The sequence below is a fragment of the Malaclemys terrapin genome, chromosome 11 (assembly GCF_027887155.1).
Source record: "Malaclemys terrapin pileata isolate rMalTer1 chromosome 11, rMalTer1.hap1, whole genome shotgun sequence".
NCBI classification, from domain to species: domain Eukaryota; kingdom Metazoa; phylum Chordata; order Testudines; family Emydidae; genus Malaclemys; species Malaclemys terrapin.
Window position 1 is genome coordinate 69,029,099 of NC_071515.1, and position 19,013 is coordinate 69,048,111.

General features: G+C 41.2%; 1 protein-coding gene across 4 annotated transcripts in view; it reads left to right on the forward strand.

The window, feature by feature from the left end:
* Nucleotides 1-19,013, forward strand: part of MYLK (myosin light chain kinase) — a 305,994-nt gene that overhangs the window by 234,317 nt on the left and 52,664 nt on the right. For all 4 annotated transcript variants that reach the window (XM_054044298.1, XM_054044297.1, XM_054044296.1 and 1 more), the window contains 3 exons: nt 5,940-5,990; nt 7,056-7,183; nt 10,313-10,466. In XM_054044298.1, coding sequence (XP_053900273.1) covers nt 5,940-5,990; nt 7,056-7,183; nt 10,313-10,466 — 333 coding nt within the window. The remainder of the gene's footprint in view (nt 1-5,939; nt 5,991-7,055; nt 7,184-10,312; nt 10,467-19,013) is intronic.

The following is a 19,013-nucleotide window of genomic DNA, read 5'->3' on the forward strand; positions in this document are numbered from 1 at the left end:
AGTCTTTTGTATTTTAAGAGATGAAAGTGTTGCAATGTTTCCATTTGAATGTATTTGTTTCTGATTGATGAAGGGGTAGAAGGCCAGCTATTAGATACCGGGTGTTCCATGCCACTTTCTCTAGTTGATTATAGCAGTTTTCATCCCCAGACCTTTGCTTAATTTGGTAGGGAGTGTCTCTGCCAGTGCTTTCGTTTCTTGTTCTTTGTCTTCCGTTCTTGGCTGTTATGCATAATTGCTAACGTATTATAAGGGACCATAGATGATATTTTAATATAAAAGGTCAGTGGAATTACACCAGGAAAAATCTGGCCCAAGGAAGGAACAATGATCTTTTGGCTAGTCATGGGGCTGGGACTTAGAAGATGTATGTTCAGTTCCCAGGACTGTATGTTCTTGAAGACAGGGATTGTTTCTTACTATGTATTGTACAGGGCCTAGCACAGTTGGGCCTGGTCTCAAGGCCGCTATGGGCAATTCCAATGTCCTACTGAGTAACATTTTTACACTTGTTAATGCAGTTTCTTTAGCATCTATCAGTGCTAAATGCAATTTATGTATCCACTGTAGATTGAAACTGTAGCATAGCAGATTCCCAACATATCTTCAAGGGGGACACGAGACTGACCAAAAGATCCTTTTACTCCTAATAGCTAGAGAAGTTTCCTACCCAAGTTACCTTTTGCTCATTTCCTTTATTTCAGGGAGAACATGATCCCCAGATATTAATCCCTGTGCTGGCCAAGGGGAGGTGAAGACTCTTACGTATTTAGGGCTACCATGTGCTGCTCCGGGAGGATCCCTGGGGAAGGCGTTGTGCCTTTAAGGAATCATAAGGGGGGAGGTGGAAGGATCCGTGCTGACCTCTCACCACACCTGCTTTCTCATGGTGTGGAGAGTCTCAAGACTGTAGCCCCCCTACTCCTTCCTCACACCAAACCATGACTGGATTACGTCCTGTGCAGCTGTGCATGGAGATGTGCCCTACACTGCCTTACTCTGCTGCTTGGATGTATGCGATCACGGTACAAACACATGGCAAGGGTACGAACTGTACTCTTCCAGCATGTGCTGAAGTCCATCCCTATTCAGGGCAGCTCTTAAGCATGTGCTTAACTTTAGGCGTGTGCTCCAGGCCCATTAAATCCATGGGACTTAAGCACATACTGGAAGTGCTGTCCTAAATAAGGATGTTTTCTTGAATTGGGGTCAATGTGAAGGACAGGCTTCACCTGGACGACCAAGTGTCCGTGCTGTAGTTACATTCGCTTTTCTTTTGATATTTTATGAAGGCTCAGACTGTGCAGAGAGCAGTTTCCGGGAGAGGGAACTCTGACTATTTTTAGTAGAATTCCAAAAAAGGGAAACAACAAAGAAAGAAAGAGGCTTCCAAGCATCTCTGCTCCCATGAATTTAACATCGGGGCCAGGGAAACAGCCTGACCAAATGTTCCACAGATATCAGCCTGCAGAGGAATCTTTCCCTTTCAATGTATATCCTCCGGCTGGCTCAAACAAACTCCCTAACAGGCAAATCTGTCTATAAAGTTATGTAAATACCAGCCTGGCGCTGTTTACATTATGTCATTTCTGGGAGGCTGATTCATTTAGGGAGAGAATATTGTGTCCTTGTGTCTCCTGTAAGCTGGTATTCAGCTTCAGCCCCTTTCAATGTAAATATCAGGAGAGAGACACATTGTCTTTTCTAAACAGCTGAAGCAGCCTTGAACCAAATAACTAACATTTTCCAAGAGGCTCAAATATTTTAATGAAAACAATCATTTTGACCTTGTCAACTTGGTTAATGTTATTAGCCTTCTTTTTTTTTTTTGTAACTGTCTCCAGCAGCTAATGAGAGAAATTTGGTTATGCCCTTTGCAGGAGACATACAGTGGGAGCTGGAGTTTTCAGGGTGAGGTCCAAGAACAATGAAGTAAATTCTGTAATACACACATGCACTCCTCCCAAATTACCCCAGCTTTTTCTTCCTGCCCAGGGCTATTTGTGGCTGCAAAATAAGATCAGGATCATCAGTCAGACCTTCTCGCTACCCCTACCCAGTCTGCGTTCTTTTGATGAAGTGCAGTGGCAGTCTGCACATCTTCTGTTAAGTACAAGTAACATTCAGGATTTTTTCAGCATCTGTGTATTATACTAAAAGCAGCAGTCCCAGCTGGGTGAGGTGATAGGTTTATGTTCTCTGCTCAGCTGGTACGGAAATCCTCATTGATGTGAGAGCCTTTTAAACTGCCTGAGCATGGCCCTTAATTCTCACAGGGATAAGCACTGTGCATTAGTTTCACTTGCAGTGTAAATTTAGCAGATGGTGGTTCACTGTACATCTTCACATATATATACACGCTGGCCATTTCCATTGATGAAGTAACTATCACTGGTTAATTTGTGAATGAATGAATAATGTGGAATGATGTGATTAGGCACTCTTGTTTTATGAACCTAGTAGTAGGCAGAGGGAAGTGATATATGTGTATGAATATGTATATACATACACTGTGTGTGTGTATGTGTATATATATGTGTGTATATGTATATATATATATATATAGAACATCTCTACCTCGATGTAATGCTGTCCTCAGGAGCCAAAAAATCTTACCGCGTTATATCTCTCCCCCCCCCCCCCCCGGGCGCTGCTTTACCGCATTATATCAGAATTCGTGTTATATCGGGTTGCGTTATGTCAAGGTAGCAGTGTATATATCTCCTTGAAAGTACATGCATGGGGAAAAGCTAGAGAATGAAACGTAGGTAACCAGGAAAAAATCTGGTGAGATGTGGTCAGATTGAAACTTACAAAAGTAAGATGAACAGAAGTATTGGGAGCATAAGCTTTCGTGGGTAAGAACCTCACTTCTTCAGATGCAAGAAGTGAGGTTCTTACCCACGAAAGCTTATGCTCCCAATACTTCTGTTAGTCTTGAAGGTGCCCCAGGACCCTCTGTTGCTTTTTACAGATTCAGACTAACACGGCTACCCCTCTGATACTTCACAAAAATAAGAGAATTCAGAGATAGAAATGACTCCACTCATTACCTTGCCTGTTAGCCAGGATTTAACAGTATGTGTATAGTTTATGTTGTGACTATTTGAATGTATCAGACAGAGTGTAGCATAGATCATGTTAGATCAGAACCTCGTGCATTTCCTGTTACGAGTCCTGCACTGGGGTTTCTAAAAGTTGGCCATTGTACCTTCAACCCAGGAAAGTATGTGGCAAATGGTGCTCATTCATGTTCACCGAAGTCCCTTAATGTCATTCATGTGAGTCTTACTACAATACGTAGTCAGTGAGATCACTTTCACAGCTTTAACTAGCACTTAAAGCCTTCATTGTTCTCGCAGGACAGTCCGTATTAATTTCACTCTCAGTTTAGAATATTCTTAGGGGACAGGGAGAATTTGATGTGCAGTGCAGCCAAAAGAATAATATATACCTAGTGTAAACCAATATAGTTCAATACGTGTACCTGGAGTATACAGTAATGGAGTTGTGCTGAACAAGTAACAAAGGGCACAATCCACTCCTCTAGAAGTCATTTGTAAAACTTGCATTGACTTCAGTGAGGGCAGAATCAAACCCCACTTTGGGATTTACAATACAAATAGAAGGCAAGATTCCACAACCATTAATGACTAGCATCTACTCACATAAATAGGTGCTATTGACAGTGGGACTGCTCATGGAAACAGAGGCTATTCAACATGGGTAGGCATTGCAGAATCGTAATAGCAAACGTAGTTGAGGAGTTACATATAGACAGGTTTCAGGGTAGCAGCCGTGTTAGTCTGTATCCTCAAAAAAACCAGGAGTACTTGTGGCACCTTAGAGACTAACAAATTTATTAGAGCATAAGCTTTTGTGGGAAAGCTTATGCTCTAATAAATTTGTTAGTCTCTAAGGTGCCACAAGTACTCCTGTTTTTTTTGAGTTACATATAGGATCTCACTCTTTTTGTTTTACTCATACAGATTTGGGGAAAGGTGTGGGTTGGAGGATATTTACCTGATGTAGATAAATGACCATCCTTAGAGCATTGATGCTGAACAAGACCCAGAGATAACTAGGCTGATAACCCAAAAATTGATAGTCCCCTTTAAGGAGTTGTGGGTATTTCTAAAAGTATCTGTCTAAAGTTAACGAGACAGGGGGTGAGGTAATATATTTTACTGGACCAAGTTCTGCTGGTGAGAGAGACAGGTGACCTGAAGACGAGCTCTATGTAAGATATTACCTCACCCCTCACCCTTGTCTCTCTAATATCCTGGGACCGACATGGCTACAACAATACTGTATATGTCTACAGTTAAATGGGAATGGGTCATGGAGGAGTGTGTAGTGAGATGGGTGAATATGAAATGCTCTGGTGGTTCAGTTATGTTAGGGTAAATACCCCAAAGGTAAATACCAAAGTGAACCAATAACCAGCTAAATAAGTCTCTAAGGAACAGGGCTTCTTAGGGAATATACAATACTTCCTGTTTTGTGACTCAGCTGTAAGTATTATGAGAATAGACTTTCTGTGTATCACAGTACTTCTGGTCCCAACCAAAACCAATACATGCAGTGCATGTGAAAATGAAACATAATATTTTTGGGGGGGGAAATAACTTTTTTATAAACAGAAAGTGATATTGACCAGTTTCATTGTCCAAACTTTGTAAGATATTCCCCAAAAAAAGAGAAAAAGCATTGATGCTGAAAACTAAATTATAAAATTCTTTCTGCTGAAACAACTAACGTGATAAGTGAGAGCTGCTATCTCGGTTAATACTAGGGATTGAACTGGGAAACACCATAGCTAGAAGCTGAGTTTCTACCATTTGAGCTAAAAAAACAAGCCCTGTATTTAGTCGCTGCAGCAGACTCATAGCCTGCATGAACCAGGTATAGAAGGGACATGTAACACGGAGTGAGCAGTGAGTTACATTAGTAACATGAGCAAAAGCTGTAAAAACTGTATTTTGTTTGCTGTCTGCATTACTGTTTTCAGAGCTTAGAACAATAAAACTACTGCAGTTCTAACTAAATGTTCCACAACTTCAAGAAAAAAGCTTTTTGTAAAGACTGAGGCCAAGACTTGCAGGTACAGAATGTTCAGTATCTGTTTAAAGGGGAGATTTACATGAGAGAGACAGAGTTTTTACAATTTGATCTCCCATCACATTTCTCATAAATAATGGGCCAAAGGTTTCAAACATAGGTTCGGCTGCTGTATGAATATTTAAGCTCCAAAACAGATGTGGTCTAATATTTGAAAATATGGAGAAACCCCAATTTCTACTGAAGTCAATGAGAGCTGCAACCCTTGTCTTGCATACACATGGATTTAGGAATGTAGGCAGCTAGATTTAAAATGCCAGTCCATATTTTTAACAATGGTGAGATTCCCGGCATCTTGGAAAATGGCAAAAGCTGTCCCCATTCATAAAAGCAATGAAAAATACTAGTGTTCAGTTCCTGTATATGCCAATTTCTATATCAGCACGTGAGGTGCAAATAAGAAATACAAAATCAACTACCTAGTTTTAATTGGGGTTTTCTCTAAACTATTCAGCAATTTGCACATTGAAAATCCGTGGTGATATTCAGCATGTGGTTGATCTCAGCCATTTGTCTGGGCCAAAATCAAATATGGTGAGTACTTAAATGCAGATGAGCACAAATTTTATAGGAACAGGGATGCCAAACTGCCTTAGACACCTTTGAAAATCCCAGCTGTAAATGCGAGTATTCTAAGGATCAGGTCAGACTCCTTGAAAGTGCTTTTGAGAAGCAATACAAGTATAACGTAGATTTTGTGCTGGAGTGAGCTCAACAACAATGCTGCCAGGAATGTGACTATTTGTATCATTTAATTTGTACCTCCCAAAACTCATCTGCTAATGAATTATTTATTTTTTTTATTTATTTTTAACTAGGTGAAGCAACAGTGAAAAAGAAACCACCTCCAAAGACCCCCCCGAAGGCAGGTAAATGGCTGCATTTTGTTGCATTGTAAGTATAGGCAGTAATGCAATAGGATTTCCAAGAAAAGGCCACTCCTACCTTGAAACAATTGTTTGCCTGCTACATGTTTTCTTCTGATTAAATGGTAGGTGTGATGTTCTAGGGGGAGAATTTCAAAAGCACTATGTTCCCCACCTAAACTTAAGGTTGCTCAACAGTTTCTGTTAAAGGACCCTGTGTTCAGTTGTTTGTAACTTGGGCAAACTTTAACGGTTGAAGCTGATGTTTGCCATGCTCCAGGCTGAATATTTTTCAAAAATTTCATCCAAAACCGGTCAGCCAGGGACTGCTGGGCACCAGAACTCAGAGCAGGAAGACCATCTCTCCTGTGCTCTGAGTTCTGTGCTGACTGGTGCCCAGGCAGTGAGGAGGCAAAAGAGGAAGCACTTGAATTCAAAAGTCAAGAAGTGAGGAATGGTGGGTGGAGGAGAATGGGAGCCAGAGTGGAAAAGATTGGCAGGAGATGGAGTACAGTTTCAGAAAGATCCGTAACCACTAAAGCCCCTTCCCCTCCGAAATCTGGAATTGAACCAGGGAGTCCCAAATTTCTACATTCCTCTGCTGTCAACAAATAACTGTGACACCCATTGGCAAAGTGTGTATCTTATCTCCTTCTAGTGGCTGATCCACAAGAAGGTAACAATGTATTATTGCTGCCAGTTACTCCTTTAGCTCACAGAAGGGACCATCGTGATCATCTAATCTGACCTCCTGCATATTACAACCAACAGAACCTTGCCCACCCACTCCTACAATAGACCCATAACCTCTGGCTGAATTACTGAAGTCCTCAAATTATGATTTAAAGACTTCAAGTTCCAGAGAATCCACCATTTCCTGTCACTCAAACCAGCAAGTGACCCGTGCCCCATGCTGCAGAGGAAAGCAACAAAAAAAAACCACCACCACCCAGGGTCTCTACCAGTCTGACCTGGGGGGAAATTCCTTCCTGACCCCAAATATGTACTGACTCAACTGTTCAGGAAAATAGAAAATATACTTCTCTAAAGAGATGGGTTTTTTCTCAGTTCTTCCCCCTCAGATCATTCAGTTTCCAGAAGACAGAAAAATCCGTGCTGGTGAATCAGTGGAACTGTTTTGCAAAGTAGTAGGAACGCCACCCTTAACTTGCACCTGGATGAAATTCCGAAAGCAGGTAAATTGTCTTTTGACGTGTTTTAACAATGAATGATGATTAATTTGAGAAATGCCTGAAACAATGTCTAACTAAAAGGATGCATAATCTGAAAGAAGTTTGCTCTCTCCCGCCCTTGATACAAGAAATCCCCCTTTCTTCATTGGTGCTTCAGGTTTTCAGCTTTGCAGATCGAACCAAATGCCACTGAAAAATACTCTTGAGTAAAGAGCATCTTACAACAAAAATATCTCCACACTAAGCTTGTTTGTTGTGGATATAAATGTTCCCACAATCTATTGTTGTGCAATTCCTTCCCCTTTAATTAATTGACCTCACTGGGACTTAAGCACATACTTAAGCACTGTTCCTGAAGAGGGAAAATTTCCTGAATCAGGGCTTTAGTGAACAAGTTCAGACACTTTAAACTCAGCAGCTCAGTATGATCTTCAGCAAGCAGAAGCTGGAGTATCTTATTGGCATGGAGCAAAGATAAATATCTGCTGGAGCAGCTACTATTTATTTTATTACAAAGTCACTCAGCGCTCTACAGTACACAGATAAAAACAGTCCCTGCCACAAGGAAGCTTAGAATCTAGACCTGAGTTTGTCAAGATGATTGTTGAACATTTCATCGGGGAGTTCGGGGCTCTATATTAATTGCACAGTCTATTGCAAGTTCTACCTTTTAAAACATTTTAAGCCAGTTGCCTTTTATTCTGAAGTATCCTGTTCTTATATTATGGAAAGGGTGCCTGGTAGCATCCAAATAATTTTCTCTCTACCATTCATTATTTTATATGCCTCTGTGTTATCTCCTCTGAGGCTTTTCTTTTCCAAACTAAACAGTTCTAAACTTCTTTAAATTTCTGCAACCTAAAGACTGATTTAGGAACAAGTAGACCATTTTTATCAATATTATTTTTATTGTAGTAGCCTCAAAGAGATTCAGTGTCCTCAAAGGAATCCTGCATTACATCTTCAAAAGACAAGCCTAGGAGCTTAAGTGAATACCTTTGCTAGACGCTAAAAATCAGGACCTGAATAAAGATGCTGGATTTATGGTTTATTACAACAATCTAAAACTCACTGAATCCTCCCTCCGCATTTTTTTTCTGCCTTAGGACTGCAGAGATGTTAACTGACCACTTCACCTTGAATGGTCCCTTGAAATATGCATTAATTACTTACGCTAAACAATCTGTTCCACCTTGCTGCGACACTAAGTAAATTTCCCAGACCTGAAGAAGAGCTCTGTGTCAGCTCGAAAGCTTGTCTCTCACAAACAGAAGTTGGTCTAATAAAAGATATTACCTCATCCACCTTGTCTCTCTAATTCTCCTTTAACTCAGTAAGGAGAGGCCTGAGGTCCTTTTCCTGCTGAGTGACCCTGGCATGTAGTGCAGTGACTAGAACTGGTGGGGAAAAATTGTCCATATGACCATTTTGTTGGTGGCATATTGTGTTCTCATAGGGCACTGAAGCAGTCGAATAAAATTTGAGAATCATGCTACCTACCTACAATCCCATTGGAACCTCAGCAAATTACAGTTCAGTATCTTGTGTGTGCAAAGCTGCACTCCAGTGAATGGAGTCTCTGGGGTGGGATTTTCATGAATGTGTAGCATTGGCTACCTCTGCTCCCATTGACTTCATTGGGAGTAGCTGTAATACTAAGCTATCCCTACGCTACAAGTGCTACAGCAGCACAGCGACAGCTATGCCAGAAGGGTTTTTTCCATCATTGTAATTAATCGACCTCGTTAAGAGGCAGTAACTAGGTTGATGGAAGAAAAACACCTGGAATGGAACCTAAATTGTGTTACTACTTACTCCCAAAATACTTACTCCTATTGCTAGTATTGCAGACGCAGCTATCAGGTTAACTTCAGTGGGCTGATGCCAAAGCGTGCTTTATATCTAAACTAAGGGGAGAGACCTGCTCTGACCCTCATGATTTCTTGTTCTGTAAACATGTCTGACAAGAGAAGTAAACTAAATAGCCCTCATTTTTAATGAAATGCAGAGAATAAATTGAAAAATCTCTTATCTGGCAGGAAATGGTGGGAGAAGGAAGGGCACTGACATTATGCTGTCTACAGTAAGAACACAGTGTACTCCTTTTACAGTTATAATGTAGCATCAAGTTTTTTTAATTCCCTTTAATGTCTCAAGCTAATAAAAAGATTTCCATTTTGATTTGTGACATTTATGCGGAGGTTCTTTTCTTGGTTTAGTTGAAAGGTAGTAGTTATATTTACAAGTACTTAACATATTTGTGGAGTTCAGCTGTGATTTGGACTTTTGGTTTTCTCTGAAACCAACTTAAAATCTTTATCTATTCCAATTGAATTAGAATGATTTATTTATTCTATTCAGCTTGGGAACTTTAAGAATTCAAAGGTGAATGTATCAGAGGAATCAAAATGGAAGTTGAAAGGATAACAAATACTTTCTATGGCATTTTTCTGGTCTTTTTTTTTTTGTAATTTTAGAGAGTTAGAAAATCTGACTGTCCTACTAAAGCAAGGCCTGTGCTTTGTAAACTTTTCTACGCAGTTCTGCTAGCGCAGTTCGACTTCAACCAATGATACCATCCACTGTTCCAGTCTAGGAAACTATTATGATAATTTGTGTGGTGACGCGAATATGGACACATGGAGACTAGAATCAGATAGTGTCATGGATGATCTGGGTCAGAATGTGAAGTTGGGCCTTGAGAAGTGAATGACGAATGAACCAGTGTTCTTGGGGTCAAATCTTGGTTTTGGTGAAGTCAATGGTAAAACTCTTATTGATGTCAATTTAAATAGAATTTGGTCTTTTGCCAGTTAGACACAATTTTTCAACTACATTTCCTGATCCTGCAAAGGGATTTTAGCTGGTGGACCCTAACACCCAAGCACTCTCATTAACTCAAAAGGACTGTGTGCATGTATACTTTGCAGGATTGGGACCACTGAACTACTAGCCTGCATCTCTTGACTTTTTTGGTTAGTTTCACTCTTTGCCAGCTATTCTTACTCACTACAGTAATGGAATTATGTACATTGCTCTTCTAATGCTGAAATCATGGGCTCCTACCTGACTTCGAGGTTGGGAGCCTCACTTTTGAAAGCTCTTTAACAATTCTTCTGTTTAATTTGGCAGATTCAAGAAAATGAACACATCAAAATCGAGAATGCTGAAAACAGTAGTAAGCTAACTATATCCTCAACGAAGCAGGAACATTGTGGATGTTACACTTTAGTGGTAGAAAACAAAGTGGGCAGCAGACAAGCACAAGTCAACCTCACAGTTGTCGGTAAGTGCAGAAAAAATATTTAATTATATTATAAAACACCTACCCGGTGCTCTGGTTGCTGTACAAAAAATCAGATCAAAACAGCACAGTATGTTAAAGGGACTGCAAAAGCAAACAGGTCCATTTAACAAATTAAATTGCTAGGCCAGATCCTAAACTGGTAAAAATCAGCATATTCTAATTTACACCAGCTGGTGATCTGCCTGTTATTTTGATGACACATTATATTTCAATCTAATTTGAAGACTATTGTAATGAGAGATGGGAGAGGGGCAAAATAAACCTTCTTATATTTGTTCCTTGTTTATGTGTAGACAAAAGTCCAGTCCCTCTTCTCCCATTAACCCTTTGTAGGATGCAGATGCTCACTAGGCTATTAGTTTGGGAAAAGCCAGTTTTTGAAGGGTTGAGGAGGTTTGTATTGTATTGGAGATTACAATTTGGAAACTGTCCTGGTGTGTAGTTACTTTATATTGCTGTTGATTTATAAAGACAGTCTTTTTAAATGCATACATGTTTATGCATGGGCTGCACAAGTTGTCTGTAAATGTGTATGAAAAGTTGAGAGAGAATCATGTGTTTGATGCTTTAAAAGCTTGTTTCTGCTCTGAATAGTGACTCTGTCAAATGGCATTGTGTGGCTTCAGACTTACTACCGCTCAAGGGCTCCAGAGCAAATTTGGTCAGCTTACTAGTAAAAGAAAACGTTTATTCAAACTGCCAGTCTGATTCTTTCCACTTTGTGCAGTGTCACTTGTAATGAAAGTTCTGCTGCCCAAATTCTATCCTCAGTTACCCATTGTCTGTAATGGGGTTACTCAGGTGGTCTGAGGCCAGAATTTGTCCAGGCAGTTGGAATTTACGTAGCCTGTCTGTTGGTGACTTTAGCCAGAATAGAATCCTAGTCATTCTCCCATAATTGTAGTCCTAAAAGGAGTAACAAGTAGTAGGCAACTAATATTGTCTCTAAAGAAATGCAGGTATGAGGCCAGGGATGAAGTCCTGGCTCCACTGAAGTGAATGACGAAATACCCATTGATTTTCAGTGGAGCCAGGATTTCATCCCAGGGATCTACTGAGTAAAATGTAATTTTAGTTAGTACACTCATACCTTATGTTCAAGTATAGTATCCTGTGAAGAGTGAACACTCTGCGTCTTTATGCTGCTGTATGTATTGTGTTTACAGGCCTCTTGACCATTTAAGTACATGGTTATTTCTGTTGTCTAAACCAGAAATGCTGATTACATTTAAAAGACAATTGGACAGACAAGTGCAATTATTAAATAAAGTCGAGCAATGTGTCAAATTCAGTTTCCTGTTGCTCTGTGAACTTCATGTAGTTATTATGTAAGTAGCAATTTTATATTCTGAGGAATGTGTTGGTTTGAAAATCAGTAGTCACCGAAAATGTTGAACTCTAAAACCTCATAAAGCTACATACCAGCCTCTTCCTTCATGATGCCATTGGCAGGAAATGTGCAGGGGGTTAGTGGGGCTCCCAGAGATGCTTCGGGAGAGCTGGGTGAAGAATTCCTACAATGTGCTTGAGTTTGCCAGGCTTTCTGGCTGATGACACCCAGATAAAATTACTATTGCAAATTTGCCAACTGCTTCACCTAGACTTCTAGCTGAATTAAGAACTGTAGTGGGCATGATGGATGTCAGAAATGTGTTGCCATCCGGATTTCTACTTGCATGAAGAAAATGGCTTGCTAGCTGTAGTTTTGGGGGGGCGAGATTCCTGCCAGCCCTACCTATTGTAGGCAGGGATGGGCACAAGGAGTTTCTTCTGCTTGGGCACAAGGGGAAGAATCCCATTATTGAGTACAGCTGCTGCCCCTTGCTAGCACTTTTATGGGCACCTGCTGTCTAAAACAGAGTGGAGACACCCTGACTTCTCTCCCTGTCTATCCTGCACCAGGCAAGATGGCAAGGTCACTCCAGTCTCTCCAGGCATACAGACTGAAACAGTGGCGCCAGCTGTGCACACCCTGGGAGAACCCTGCAGGAATTCTAGCTGAATCGGCCAGAATTATTCCTGGGGGCTTCAGTCTGAGCACATCCATTTTCTGCACCGTCTCCAGTGTGCAGGGCAGAATCTTGCCCCCCCCCCCTTAATGAGGATTTATAAAGTGGCTATAAATCTGGCTAGTGCCAGATATCAGCTTTGTTTGTTTTAGCTATTTATAATGAGGCTCTGTGATCTTTGTGTGAGCTGCTTCCCTATCAGATTACAGATTAAAAATCACATCACCGTGTATGTTCTTTGCTCAAAACATAGCTGGTTGATCAAGGTACTTGCTTGGGTTTTGAATGTGTTTAGAGAATTTAGATGTGGTCTGGAATGTGTGTTCTCCTGCAGGAGTGGGCCAGGACTGACCTAGAGCCAGATTCCTCTAAAGAGGTAGCTGGAAAGCTAGTCTCTGTTTGAATTTTAAAAAGTAAATGACATATTAAAATTCAAAATGAAAGCACTAAGGAGATATTACTGTAATATTGTTCTGAATGTATGGACAACTGAGCATACATGTGCATGGTAAAGATAACATGACATTCATATGTACAGTCTCTCACTCCAAAGGATCTAAAAAGCTCTTCACAAACTACATACAGGCAGCACCTCTGAAGTGCAGCCACCTCTAAGATAGAAAGGCAGCAACCAAAAACTGTGCCTAGCACACTACACCCCAATGGGGAAGGGGAAATTTTGGTCTAGGTCACCATACCAGAAGTGCCATGGGATCGTTAAGGACAGCCAGGACCTTGTTTTTAAGCCCTCTCATTGAAAAGCCCTGTGCACAGTAACCTGCAACATTGGCTTATCTGCTACAGAAAGACAAAGGACTGAGTTGACTCTGCCAAGATTCAAAGCAGAGATGATTCTTCTATGATTCAACCTATGACTCCAGGGAGTCAAACCTGTATTTTAGCCCACGGTCCATAGCTGGATATATGAGCAGCACATGCTTTTTATAAATAGCAATGGCATTTTTTCATTAACATCTGGATAAAATTAAAAAAAAAAAATCTCCCCATTCCCCCTTTGACAAATCTGGCTCCTAAACTCTTATCCTGCACTGCTGAAACTGTCAGACTCAGACTTCAGCTGTGAGTATAACTGAACCAAGTAGGGGTTCTGACATTTAAGGAGTTCGAGTAGTCAAAGACTGTTTGCTTCATTGTTGGCAATGGAAAAAGCAGTTCTGGAAAGAGTCCCAGTTTTGAATTATTCTAAGGGTTTTTTTCCCCTTGTGATCTTAATGAAGATCAGTGAACTAAACTTTCATTAAATGTAACTCCAACGTGAAAAACCACACAGGTATACAAGCAGATGAGGGAGACTGCTTGTGCTGGGTGATTAGTGCACAGGACTGGAGTCAGGAGGAGTTTGAGCTTGACACAGATTCCCTGGGTAACTTTGGGGCTCTACAAGTAATAACAATACTGTGAAACCTGTACAGGAAGGAAGCCACCCTAGTAAAGCAACCTCTTGTCTTAAGAGATTGTCAAAAACTACCCACAATATCTTCTGCCTCACCTATTTTAGAAGACCACTTCCATTAAGTGACCAATTTGTTTGTCCTTGGAATGGTCACTTAAGAGAGGCTGTAATGTGGTTCTGGTACCAAATCCATAACTGTATGTTCTGGGACACAGCTAGTGATTTACAACCGTCAGTGTCAAATTGTAGTAGCCTCACGTTGCCAAAGTTTCATTAAAAGAGTTGGTGGTGGGATGAGTATAATCTAAAGTTGAATTAGTGAGGGCTAATGTGTAGTCCTTAACGCCATAACTTAGGTGTCTACAGTATGTGGCCAGTAACCTTCGTACCTCTCAGCAGTGCTTTATTTTTTAAATAAAAAACCTGTGTGTGCTTTATAGAGATATTTATGGGTAAGTACATGGGTTAACATAGATGATGGGTGAAATTTTCAAAAGCACCTAAATTATTTAGGAGCTTAAATTCATAAGACATTGGTTCCTAAGCGCCTAACTGACTTAATAATGGGACTTAGGCTTCAAAGCCACCTAGGTGCTTTTGAAAATGTTACCCAACAAGTATGTACACGTTTGAAATTGGTTATTGTAATAAACAGAGGAAAGAATGATCCTGTAGTTAAAGAACAGGACTGGGACTCGGGAGATCTGGGCTCTGTTCCTGTTTGTGCCACAAGCTTCCTGGTTGTGAGGTGATGAGTTACTCCTGTGCAAGCCTCCCGCCAGGAATTAGTCTGGTGACTCTCAGGGCAGGTATATAAGCCTCACAAGAAGAACAGCAGTTCAGTTGGCTTACAGCTCTCTCCTGCCTAATAGCGGCAATGAACTCCCCAAATCTTAGTCTGCTGTGGCCTTGCTCTTGCTCTGATTTTGCTCCAACCCCGCTCCTGACCCCTGGCTCTGACCACTAGGCCCGACAACCATGGCACCGACAACTATCCGAATCAGTTTCTGACATTGGGTAACGTTGGGCAAGTCACTTAACTTCTCTTTGCCTCAGGTTCCTATTTTACAGGGGAGTTTAAGTTAATTCACTATTTGAGTAATGCTTCAGGCTCCATGGACATTAGTGCAGATTGTTATTGTATAGAATTAAGAACACACATACTTGTGGGTTGATTCTGATCAGTCATAACATGGGGTTTACATAAGTATAACTCCATTGGCATCATTGGAGTTACTCCATATTCACAGTAGTGTGGGGTACTTGGTGTAGTGATGTCATATAAAGATTACATGCAGTGGTCCCTGGGGCTCTAGAAATACCTATGCACAGGAATTTGATGCAGTAGTATTATTCACTGACAGTTCCGCAAACAGTGGTATGCAGTTTTTAATTTCACTATTCTACTAAATAGCTGTGCATGTGCTTTACTTGCACAGTGCTGAACAATGGTGCCCCAAATAGCTGTGTGTAACAGTGTGCTGCATTAAGTAGCAGTTCATAATCTTGCATATAATGTTATTGCACTAAGTAACATCTGCTTCTCCACTAGATGTAATTATTCTGTCCTTGCGTGGGGATGACAGTGTTATTTTCTCCAGGGAAATTGGTATATCCATTTCTTGGAGTTCTGAGTTAGCAGCAGATCTTCTAAGCAAAAATTATGAAATATATGTTAACTTCTGGATGAGATATACATCATGGCCCTGATCCAAGACCACCGAATTCAGTGGCAGAACTCTCTGACTTGAAAGGGTATAGGCTTTGAGCCCAACTCCATAAGTTAAACCCATTCCGCACATGACACCCGGGCCTGAGGACCTTGGTCTCAAATACTATTGTCCGGAAATGACAAGTTAACAGTGGTACTTCCTCTTGACAGGTTTTAGGATTGCTTAAGAAATCTGGCTCAATGGGAAACTTTCCGTTTTTGTGTTAGAAACATCACATTCCCCTTTTGGAAAAGCTAACACCAACTTTTGTGATATTGAAAGATAGGTGGTGGGGAGGGGCGTGAGGCAACTAATGACAAATCCCAGGAAAATAGCATAACTCTAGAGTGTTAATACTGAATTCTTCTACAATGTGTTTCATCTTCTCTTCATAAGCAACTACTCGATGATTACAGTGTTCCTGTGAGGCAAGTGATTATCCCTCTTTTACAGATGAGAGAGCTGAAGTTGAGAATTTAAGTAACTTGTCCCAGACTGCAGAGGAAGGCTGTGTCAGAGGCAGAAGTAGAATTTGAGCATTTTCCTTGCCTCCAATTGCTTGTCCTTGTTGTTCCTCTAGGCTGCCTCTGGAGGGACTCTCCAGTGAAGAGGGCAAGTTGGCCAATGGGCCAAGAAGGGATGCTTTATACTGCCCTCTTACAGTTTTTCAGCACCACAACATACACTATGGGGAGATTACAAATGCTTCATCTCTAAAACTTCGTGACAAACCTCAGCAGCCACATCAACACCAGATTTTTGCAGAAGGATCATAGAAATTAGAGGGAAACCAAACTTATTAGGTCACCCAAACCATCACTCAGCCAGTACTTGATGGTTACCTTTGGAACATAAGGTTTGAAAAAAGGCCCTTGAGAATTTATTTCCCATGATATGTATGTTGGTTCTGTTAGGCCTATAGGAGAAGGAAATGTTCTTGTGGTTAAAAGATGTGTCTGGGAGTGGGTCTATCTGAATTCTCCTAGTTCTGCCACAGACTTCCAGTGTGTCCTTGGGCAAGGTCATTTTACCTCTTTGTGTCTGAGTTTCCTGATCTGTAAAGAAGGGAAGATCTATCTATCTTCCTCAGTAGGTGTTGTGTGACGTCATTGTGCTTTGAGATCCTCAGAAGAAAGTGCAATTATTTAACAATGCAACTTAATTTAATTATTGTGTAAGAGATAGAGAGGTTGCCAGTGGTTTGAACTGGGAGAGTGGTGAGGGACAAGATTTAGGAGAGGCTGGAGCAAATCTCTTGAAGATTTTAGAAAAGGTGGAAGGCAAAGTTCAAATTGTGCCATCAGCTCTGGGTATGGAGCTCCAACTAAACTTATTGGGTTTGTGCACATAGCTAACAGCAGGATTTGCAATTTGGCATTTGGGGAAGATGTTTTATGAGAGGAAAAGTTGTGTTCACTGTAGCACACTTCAGCTTCTCTTGTACTGGTTTTTTTATGAAAAGAGGATTTTTTTTGTTTTTTCCACTCTAGTGTTATGCTAAATCTGTGGTAAATTAACATCTGTAAGGTACAATACTTTTAAATTATAGCACTTCTCTCCCTTGGAAAATAAGTCCCAAGTCACAGTTTTCCAAGGAAAGCAGAGAGATTTGCTATGACCCAAAGTCCTATCAACAGTAACATAGAGTTCAATTATGACCTTTTATGGTTTAGATTTTCTCCCACTGATGGATTTCAAAAGAAGGCTTTGCCAGTGCTGTCGGCATGGATATTGTCCAACTGGCTGTAGAAGTATATTAAATACCTTCTCTGGCTAAACAGCCTGTGGAGTGGAATTAAATTGTTGCTTTCTGTCTGCTCTTTATCTGGCAGACAATTATTGCAATAGCTAATAATAGTATTGTATAGTAATATGATAACTGGATTTAGAAAGAAACCAAACCAATTTTGAGATCAGATAAAGAACACCACCTCACAAATGTCGTTTCAATGCTGTCTTAGTTTGAAGAACAACAATATCCTTTTCTTTCAAGGTTTCGGAGTATAATAATATCTGATTTTAGGGGTTCTGCATTGAAACAGGATTGCTGCTTAAGAACTCCCTATAGCCCTATAATCTACTGGTGTAAAATGAGACATATCTACTTGTTTTGGCTCAGTGTGACCCTTGGATCAAGTAGGAGAACAACTTCCATTTTCTGCTCCAGAAGTTAAAAAGGGATATATTGCCTTTTTTGGTCTCCTGGAATGGAATTTATTTACTGTGGACTCTGTAAATTTGAGCCACTTTGGGAAAGCAACTAGATTGAGTAGCATAGAATTTTTTTGTGGGTGTGTCCTGAATAGGCTGTACTTATTCTACCTATATGGGATTGAGGCTGGGGGTCTCTTGGCTCGACGAGAAAGCTAGAAAATCTCTTTCCTCATCGGGAAGAATTACAAGTCAAACAGCTCACATAGGATTTCACTGAAAAGTTAAAACAGAACGGTAAGTTAGACTTATAAATAATAGTGATTTAAAGGCCAACTGGATTCATGCTATGCTTGTCTCAGCACTTCAAGTGAAATAATTTAATGGGTTAATTAAAGATTATTCCACAGTGTGTTTCAGAACCTGTCTACCAAAAAGCCTAAGAATTTGTCAGAGGAAGAGGTGCTGCTGAATCCAGTTTGGAAGGAAAAGGAAATATAAGTTAAATGTAGTTAAGATAGAGTTTGGTATTGTCCTAGCAGAGGTTGTTATAGGTTGTGTAGGGCCAGATTGTGACCTTACAATCTGCTCTGAGCAGGGGTGAAAGTAACTTAAAGGATTTACCGGTACGCCAGAGTTTTTAGGCCCTGGGAGTTTTTAGTTTGGGGAGCTCCAGGGCCTTTAAATCACCCTGGAGCTACCAGCTGCAGAGGCAGCTGGGAGCCCCAGGGCTCAGGGACGAATTAAAGGGCCCGGGGCTCCAGCCACCGCGGAGCTCCAGGACCTTTAAATCATGGCGGGAACCCTGCCATGCTACCCTGGGGCGGCAGGGCTCGGGCGGGGCTTTAAAGGGCCCGGTGCTCCTGCCAGAGCTCCGGCAGCGGGGCTCGGGTGGCGCTTTAAAGGGCCTGGGGCTCCCCGCAGGGACCGGAGTACTGGGCCCTTTAAATCCCAGTCCGAGCCCGGCTGCCAGAGCTCCGGCAGTGATTTAAAGGGCCCGCGGATCCCCACCGCAGCTGGTGCCTTGGGCCCTTTAAATCACTGCTGGAGAAGCTGGTCCAGTCTAGCACAGCGTACCGGCTCTTGCCGGTACACCATACTAGACCGCACCAGCTTACTTTCACCTCTGGCTCTGAGTAAGGGGTGGTATGTAGCTACATTGCTAAAGGAGCAGAGAAAAGATTGGGACTCAGAATGACACACTTCTTCCCCTGCTCCCATGTTGCTTTGAGGAAGGAGT